Raw genomic sequence first — 9,833 nt, 5'->3', positions numbered from 1 at the left:
ATGGCATATTTGATTGGTGTCAAGCGAAGCAATTGGAATTTGTGTTTAGCAGTATGGCACCCTCATAGGAAAAGAGCACTTTTTCATTGACAGATTTACAGTTATTCTTTTGCATCCTCCTTTTTTCTGAAAGCGTCCGGATCAGTGAGTCCAAATTACAGAATAAGGGGAATAACTCCGTTATTCTGTGCTAGATTATCCCCCCTTTTCACGCAGGTTGGGGTCAATTTCTATAGCAACCAAACTATTAATGGAAAAAAGGCAAAATATGTGCAGTAAAGTAATGAAGAGCAGTACAGTCCCAAAAATTAAATCTTTTTATTAAAAGGTATCCCAAATTACTGCTATTATGTTGACGTATAACTATGGAAGCGCCGGTGAAAGATGCCAACTCGTCTTCCGGTTAGAAACTAGTCGGCCATGTTTAAACAATATGGCGGATATCTGTTCGTCTGAGAAAGAATTTTTTCCCGAAAACCCGTTTCAAAACAGACACATATAGATTTAAAAACTAACTTAAAAATATTGGAATAGTTGATGGAACAGACAGACATTTTAAGCTCCAGGTAATACTATTTACCATATAAAATGAGTTATCTATAATTGGATTTGGAACCCTTCAATTATTTTGTTTTTTTGTCATAAAAATGTTTTTTTTTGTTTTTTTTCGGTAACCTAGCCTAGTCACTTTTTTTTTTTTTTGATCGATCGATTATTTATCGCATTGTTGTGTAGCTTGTCTTGCCCGTTGTCATTCTGATGACATTTCATTCTTGGTTCAATTTATTTTGATGTAGGCATAATGACGATGATACTAGCAACCAAGGAATGTGTCAAATAATTAGGCCTATTCAAATAGTACAAAACAACATGTTTTTGATGAAAAAAATCCACACCACACTTCAATTCCCCAATTAATGGAAATAAGTGCTTGTGATATTTTAACATTTTTTCATAATTTTATTTATTTCATTTGTGCTTTTTCCAAATAGCAGAGATCTACCGGTATCGATAGAATACAGTATAGGGTCTATTCTATCAACAATTTTTTTTCAATTCTTCATGTGTGTTATGTAGTTGATAGTGATAATATGATTTGTTAGAGTTTAAATGTGTGCATAGTCGTTCGAGTGACACGAAAACTCAAGGTCGAAGAACAGTATGCTACCAGTAGGCTGCTGCTCCTGAGGTAAAATTCACACTACCCATGTTGACATCTTGATGCAGAACCATGATGGTTCAGTGAGTAACAGATTCAGTCGCTAAGCTGGAGGTCCCATGTTCGATCCTGATGTCTTCTGAGAAAGTTCATCAGGATTTTTCCGGTGTGTTTCCCCTTAGAGGGGCCTGACTAGGGATAACATATAGTCGTTGAGATGGTACGAGCCAACGTCTATTTATGGGATCTACATGGATGTTGTGTTTTGAAGTTAAGATTGTGACCTAAATATGTGTAATGATTACAGCTTTAAATATGTATGTGATGCATACGCTAATATCGTGACCGTATTTAACAGTTATATTTGTAGATTAAATGAAATGAAATGAAATGGAGTTTAACGTCCTACTGTTCTGCTCCTAACTGTCTTTGAAATACTATATAGGTAAAAATAAACTTATTGGGAGTTAACAGCCTCTACTATGATCCTGTGTACATGTTGGCGTAGAGTAATCTGTAGTAACGCCACTATCCAGGCAAAATTTCCATCCGTCATAGCACAATGTATGGCATCTGCCCGTTTTCATTAGCTTAGTTGGTGCAGAAAATTAGGAAATTAAACCATATTTCATAATCAAACAAACACAAAGTAAGAAAATACAATAAAATTATAAATTCGACATTTACAAAGTAAACCTTGACACAAGACCAAATAAAAAAAATATTGGAAGAGTTTCCACCCAAATTGAGGTTTGTCTTCAAAATATGGCTTATTTCCCACCATAAAACACTATTTTTGTTCACTTATCATCAACTAATTACATTTTTCACCTAATTGTATACTTTGGCGTGGAATTGCCCTAAGGGCAAAATTTCCTTCACTGCACACTGTATGGCATATGCCCGTCTTCATTGGCCCAGTTGGAGCAGAACAGTAGGACATTTACACTCATTTCATTGCTATCCCGTGATGTATATATACCAGTGACATTATGTTAAAGATCTTCTGACAGTTAGAGATCAAGCTAAGATTAGGCCATAGCGCTGCTGTCAGCATACTAAACTTACGCTGTCTATTTACAATTAACTCCTCTTGAGAACAGATACTAAGCTAGAAGTAGACCTACATTTTTAGTCCTAATTAATAAACGATTAAGTCAAAAACATTAAGTACACTTCGAGAATTTTGAGAAGTATTTATTCCGCTTCCATTTAATACAATAGAAACGGTTTATTTATTTGGCCATGGCGGAGTAGAACCCCATTACAAAACAGTATACTAAATTTTGGATATGGCGTCCATTCAGAGCAGAGATCTATTCTCGAAGTAGATATATCTCTGTGTGCAAAATGAACTCTGTCCATAGTAGGGGGGTTGGATGGCCGAATGGTTAGCATGTACACGCTGTATCATAAGGTCTGTCATTGATTGAACTGGCGTAATTTCGATTCCCTGGTTGTACGTGACAAGGAGTTGGGTCGCCTGTCCAACCTCGTGGGTTTTCTCCAGGTCCTCCGGTTTCCTCCCACTGCTAAAGACCCCTACCCACATGTGAATTATTGAAATAAGATTGAACAATATGTTAGTCCCGAAATGACCTAGTTTGTGTCAAGTGAAGGTTAAACCACATCTCTCTCTCTCTCTGTTTTAATTAAAAAATGGTTCAGCATAAATCATAGGCTCTCTCTCTCTCTCTCTCTCTGTTTTAATTCAAAAATAGTTCAGCATAAATCATAGGCTCGCTCTCTCTCTCTCTCTCTCTCTCTCTCTCTACACTGTCTTCATTGGTCTGCTTGGTGCAGAAAAGTAAACCTTTAAACCTGATTTCATGACATTTCATTTCAATGCACACAGATGACTATCACGATAATTTGAACATATCAGTTGACTCTGTTGTTGATTCCTAGATAACTGGACATTTAATCTTAGTTGTCATTAAAAATACATAAAACTTGTACCAACTTCTATACGTTTATTGATTTATCGAACCTCTTCTTACACATGTTAACTATTTAATCTCATTTCCTAATAGGTCTGTATCACACAACATTTGGAACAAGACAGCTAATCAAACTATTAATCCGTGATTGAATCGCAATGCAAATTGGAGAATTTGGAAAATGCTATACTCATAGATATTGTCGGTAAGTTTTTTTTTTAAAAGTTAATTTCGAAAACATTATAGTTTTTTTCTTTCCTCCAATATGCCAAGAGAAATAATGTATGTGATGCCCTACCCTCTTTCAATTTATTTTTGATATTGAAAATTTAATTTTGGAATTACTCCTAGAATTCACTGGAAATGATCATATTCATTCACAGTTCTTAATATCTTGCACTATTTTTTATTGAATATTATTTAAATGAGATGTCTCAGTTTTGGCTGGATCTCTGCCATAATAGTTTATGAAATGCTAAATGTGTAGAAATACCCTATTTATCTCGTTTGAAAGTTTCAGTGTGTCCACCGTCAACTGTTCATTCAGTGACACGATTCTTTTATTCTGTTTGTAAACTTGCCAAAGGGTATAGCAATAGTCGGCAAAATTCTATTACTAGAAAAAAAAACTATGTACAGTACACTATAAAGTAAGCTTATAGTTTTCAATAGAGTGTCTCCACATGACAATTCAAACACACTTTGTTGAAGAATGAAATTCCTTAACTAAATGTGTTTTGTAACTAGCAAATCTAAATATTATTTCCAAATGCTTCAATATTTTGATTTGACATTTTCAGACAATCGTCACGTTTTGGCTATGATCATATATTTACTAGACTAGTCTTGATTGATTGACTGGGTGTGAAATAAACCAATGGAAGAACTTTACTGTCTTGTCATGAAATAGAATTTCAAAGAATACTGCTGCAGAATACAATAAATACAATTAAATTTATACAAAAATTGGGATAGTGCTAGAAACTGTCAAATTCTATGGAAAAAATATTGTGCTAGTCCAAAACTAAACGCGTTAAAAGTTGAAAGACTTGGTTATATATTTTTATTTATTTTTTTCCTACATTTTATCCAGATTATCACCTTTATTGTTCAAATTGTTTGACGTTCTATAACTCATGATGTCAACTGGCAGACTATCCCCATTGATGAGACACATTATTTCTGTTACTTCTTTCTTGTAAATCTTTTTTTTTAATTTTGAGAGTAGCCTGTACCATTACAGCCCCAGGACTTTTGACCGGTATATTTATTAAAGCAGTGTTTCTCAACCTTTTCTTGCCAACGACACACATTGGAACACATGAAAAAATAGCTGCACACCTGGCTAAATGTATATGAAAAATATTTGAATTTTGCAAAATAAAAACATGGCAAGTCATAGATGGCATACAACCGTAGACACAAACTAGTCATAGCCACATAGAATGACTCAAATGAAATAAAGAAAAACACAGTTATAAACTTGTTTTATTGCAGTGTTTTGAATTTCATCAGTCAAATAGCTGGCTTCTTTAGTGAGAAATTTTCATAGTGTGCCGTTCAAATTTTGCGGCACACTTAGGAAGATGGTTGAGAATCACTGGTAGCTTGCGAGGGATTTCTATAGCGCTAAAATCACGCTGAGAGTTTTTAATCAAAACTTGATTTTTTATAGGATTACATAATTATCGTGGATCTAACAATAGGAAAATAGACCATGGATAAGAAAGAAACAGACAGTAATTATAGTAGTTCAGATTCCGACAGTGATGTGGAAGAAACCGTGGATGTTAATTCAGAACTAGAAACCAGTACGCAAGCTTTAACTTTAGTAGATGATGAGGCTCCCCTATTAATACAACCATTGGAAGATGAGGGGGAAGGTGAAGGGGATCAGGGGGGTACATATGGGGGTAAGTATCATCATTTTTCAGTAGATTTCTTCTGTAATGTATAATATAATAATACGAGCAATAATGACATTAGATCTACCTTACAAACTGTCAATTACTAGAATAGGGCATTGACAGAGATCCAGGGTTTCCGGCGTGGGTAAGACGCTGGTTCGCTAGCCTGGAGGTCTGGTGTTTGATCCCTGCATTGGCCGAGAAAGTTCATCCAGATTTTCCGGTGTGGTTCTCCCTTGCCAGTGATGCAGGACGGAGGGCCTGACAAGGACAGTTGTCTAGTCTCTCGGATGGGACGGAAAACCGAGGTCCTGTGTACACATTGGCGTGCATGTAAATGATCCCTTGGCAGTCGAAATTTGATATAAGAGAAGGCCATAGTGCAAAATTTCCCTCACAGTGCATGTTTTTTTAGTAGTCGGCGGACCCAGAGAAAACTCCCGATGTTGGACTGACAGCCCTACTCCTTGTCATGTTCAAGTAGGGAATCGAAACCACACCTCTTGACTCAATGACAGACCTTTTGATTTTTCATGTGCACGTTGAACCACAAGATCACCGAACCCTCACCACCCAACCGCCCTCACAAATCTGTGCCAGGAAAGATGACAGGCACGAGAAGGATTTGACGATTTCCAAATTTATACAATATCCGGGAGCCATGGTGGCCCAGTGAGTAGGATGTTGACTCGCTAACCTGGAGGTCCCATTTTCGATCCATGCATTGGCCAAGAAAGTTCATAGGGATTTTCTGTCATGTTTCCTCCTTGTCAGTGGTGTAGGATGATACAAAAAACAAGGTCCTGTGTCAGATTGACATGCACATAAAAGAACCCTTGACTTTTCATTTATACAGTATCATTATTCAGTAGATTGTGAAAATTGGTATTTAATAATTGTTTTAAAAATGATAAAAGGACATATTTTATGGTATGTTATAGATTATAAAAATCCATATTTAATGTTATTTTATAGATTATAAAAATCCATATTTAATGTTATTTTATAGATTATTTAGATGTATATTTAACGTTATTTTATAGATTATTTAGATGTATATTTAACGTTATTTTATAGATAATTTAGATGTATAATTAACGTTATTTCTAAATTATAAGGATTCCAATTGATTTTATAGGTTATAAAATTCATATTTACTGTTATAAATTTTTTGACGTTGTTCCCTCTTGTCAGTGGTGCAGGACGGCATTTCTTAGGGAAAACATACAGTACACATTGGCGTGCACATAAAAGAATACTTGGCAGATGGAACTTGAAGTAAGACTAAGCAGATGCACGACTGTTTGGGCAAAATTTCCCTCATAGGGCACTACACGGCGAATCCCTGTCTTTATAAGCCCATTTGGTGTGGAACATTAGGACGTTAAACCCCATTTCATTTTTAAGATCCCTATTTAAATTGAACGCTATTTTCTAGATTATAAACGTCAGTATGAATACGAGGGAGAAGGGGAAGAAGAAACAATCGATAGAATAGATTCAAGTCAAACAACAGACACAGTGTTAAGTAAAGATGGCGAAAAGAAGAAAAAAAAGAAAAAGAAGAAAAAGTAAGATTGATTTAAATTAATAAATTGCATGTTTTTAATTTGATTAAATTTCTGTGAGAGACTTTTATAAATTTTCGGTCGCCCAAATATAAGGAGTGGCACTGGTCCCATGTTCCCCCATATTCCTGAAGCAATGGCCAAAGAAATCCCTCTTCAATCAAATCTATCCAAAAGTACAGCAACATGACAGCCCTTCGTTTTAATCAGGGGTCTTCCCTAAAACTTTGGACAGTGATTTAAGGTATTAAAAACTGTGAAAGTGTTGTTCGTCTCAAAACAATATTGTTTACATTATATGCACAGAGTAAAAATTGTGTTGACAGTTGATAGCCTTGTTTGTCACACAATTAGTTTTTCTGCAATATTCTGCTATGCACTGGTTAATTGGGCATAATAAAATCGGGAGTCATGACATAACGTTATGTAAACATATTTGGTCCTATTTGGAGCTCTGTTTGGTATTGTTACGCAGTTAGCTATTGGTTGTTAATCGGACTATTTAGTATTGACCAGTCATAATTTAGAACAAGAAATTGCTTTGTTTACAGCAGTGAGTAGTGGGATTAGCTCTAATCAAACGAAACACTGTGAGGAGTATGATGTTCCCCAGGCCTTTAAGCCATTGACAATTGCTATGACAAAGAGATGTTTTGTTTGGTTGTTGGTGTGTATGATGCTTTCTCCAGAAGACCCCAGTACACCAAGGAAAATAGTCCCTATCCCCAGTGAGCTAAAGATTCTGTAACAGCAACAGGTTTAGTGAGGTAAATCAGCTGGGGGTAGGGGACGAGGGGGGCATTGTATACCTCTATGCGGTTCTAGCAGGAAAAGAAGTGCCAGAATGTTTTTGAGATTTTTAATCCGTTTTGCTGTTAGAATTGTTTATCGGTAAAAGAATCCTGTCGGCAAAACAGGTTCAAAATTGCAAAAGTTTTGAGGGTCTTGTTGACTATAGAAAAGGAGGTGGATGTCCTCAGTTGGGGCAAAATTTCCTCATAGCACTCTGCATGGTGTATGCCCTGTCTCCATCCACATAGCACACTGCATGGTGTATGCCCGTCTTCATTTACCTCATAGCAGACTGCATGGTGTATGACTGACTTTATTACCCTCACAGCACACTGCATGGTGTATGGCCATCTTCATTACCCTCAAAACACAATTTTAATTTTTATACGGCATAATGATATTTCCTCCACTGATTGACTTCAACTAATGGTCTCTTGACACTCTCCAAATCAATTTCATTCATGTTTGTCTTTGGTCAATATCGTAACTCCTGTTGACTATTATTGATAAGATAACATTAAAAATACATTACCACGAAACAATTTATAGGATAGTTATTTCCAATAAAAGTATGGCATATTTGGTATATATATTGTCTACATGTATAAGGATAGTAGGGAGATTAGTTTGAATTTGTTTTTCGGTTTAATAATATCATCAAATCACACAGTTTATATGTGGGGATGCATATTTAATTCCTATCAGCCATTAAGAATAAGTTAACATTATAACTGAATGATATGGTTAACTAAATTTAATCAGAGGTAATAGTCTAACTTATTGATCGTTGTTTATTCTCCAGACATTTACTGGTTGTAAGGTTATTATGTCACAGGAAAGTTGTAAAGTTATTATGTCACAAGTGGGTTGTAAGGTTATTATGGCATGGGAGGGTTGTAAGGTTATTTCACAGGGGGTTGTAAGGTTATTATGTCACAGGGGAGTTGTAAAGTTATTATGTCACAGGGGGGTTGTAAGGTTATTATGTCACAAGGGGGTTGTGGGGTTATTATGCCACTGGGGGGAGGTTGGTAAGGTTTTTATGTCACAGGAGGGTTGTAAGGTTATTATATCACAAGAATGTTGTAGGGTTATTATATCACAAGGGGGTGTAAGGTTATTATGAGGGTTGTAAGGTTATTATATCACAAGGATGTTGTAGGGTTATTATATCACAAGGGGTTGTAAGGTTATTATGAGGGTTGTAAGGTTATTATATCACAGCCGTGACAGGAGGGTTGTAAGGTTATTACAAATGTATATCACAGAAGGGTTGTAAGGTTATTATATCACAAGGGGTTTATAAGGTTATTATATCACAGGGGGTTTATAAGTTTATTATATCACAGGAGGGTTGTAAGGTTATATCCCAGGGGGGTTGGTAAGGTTATTATATAACGGGGTGGGGGGGTTGTAAGGTTATGTCATGGGAGGGTTGTAAGGTTATTATATCACAGTGTGGGGTGGGGAGGTAAGTGGCCAAACGATCACAAGGTCTGTCATTGATTTCAATTCTTGGCTTGCACACAACAAGGAATGGGATCGCCTGTCCAACCTCTTGGGTTTTCTCAGGGTCCTCAGGTTCCTCCCACAGCATTTTTTCTCATCCTCGCATCAAGGTAAAGAAAAAAAAAAATGACTGTTTCCTTTCATCATATCACTGAAGAAAATGAAATGGAGTTTTTAAGGTCCTACTTTTTCTGCTGAATTTGTGCTAATAAAAACGTACTAACGTCGTACAGTGTGCTATGAGGGAAATTTTGTCTGGATAACAGTGCTATGATCTACTCTTATATCAAATTCCAATTTAATTAAGCATAAGATAACATTTATAATGAATGATAGGTGAAATAATTCAAATGGTAAATTATCTTAATGAACAAAGAATAAAGTCAGTGTTGATAGTTTCTTTTTTAACCCGAGACGCTTTTTATTCTGATTCACAAAGATTAATTGAATGGTCTTTAATATGATTTTTCCACATGATTTCATTTGATTAGAATAAGCACTCCAGTCAGCAACAAAAGGTAATAGAATTATTCTTAATACAGCTTGCATAAATAGGTTACGTTTATTCAGTACAGTAATATCTTAATAGTGTTTGGATTTTTGTCATTCACTTATTGTATAATAAAAGTTAAAGGGAAAAAAAATAAAGACTATTATTAATATTAAACGCCTACTTCCACTTTAGTAATGTCAAAGTTTTGTTAATGGCCGAAACTGATTTCAAATATTAGTTTAAAGCCACTGGTTTTGAATCACTTGCAAACTACAATATTGTGAAAGTTAATTTTCTTAAAGGAATATTAGTCCAAAATGGTTCAATTTCCTTCAATATTTATATAAAGATATGCGGTTTCCTCCCACAGCTAAAAGACCCTATGTGCAAGTGAATTATTGAAATAGAAATGAACCTTATGTTAGCCCCCAAATGACCTAGTTTGTGTGGAGTGAACTTAAACCC

General features: G+C 35.5%; 1 protein-coding gene across 2 annotated transcripts in view; it reads left to right on the top strand.

Annotated features, from left to right (window-relative positions):
• Positions 1–424: 424 nt before the first annotated feature.
• Positions 425–9,833, top strand: part of LOC126819028 (tubulin polyglutamylase ttll6) — a 35,916-nt gene continuing 26,507 nt past the window's right edge. For both annotated transcript variants that reach the window (XM_056100605.1, XM_056100606.1), the window contains exons 1-4: positions 425–566; positions 3,193–3,304; positions 4,775–5,012; positions 6,445–6,577. In XM_056100605.1, the coding sequence (XP_055956580.1) occupies positions 4,817–5,012; positions 6,445–6,577 (329 nt within the window). In that variant the 5' untranslated portion in view covers positions 425–566; positions 3,193–3,304; positions 4,775–4,816. The remainder of the gene's footprint in view (positions 567–3,192; positions 3,305–4,774; positions 5,013–6,444; positions 6,578–9,833) is intronic.

The sequence above is a fragment of the Patella vulgata genome, chromosome 4, assembly GCF_932274485.2.
Source record: "Patella vulgata chromosome 4, xgPatVulg1.2, whole genome shotgun sequence".
Taxonomy (NCBI): domain Eukaryota; kingdom Metazoa; phylum Mollusca; class Gastropoda; family Patellidae; genus Patella; species Patella vulgata.
The sequence above is the reverse complement of the archived record's forward strand: the minus strand, read 5'-3'. Positions and strand labels throughout refer to the sequence as shown.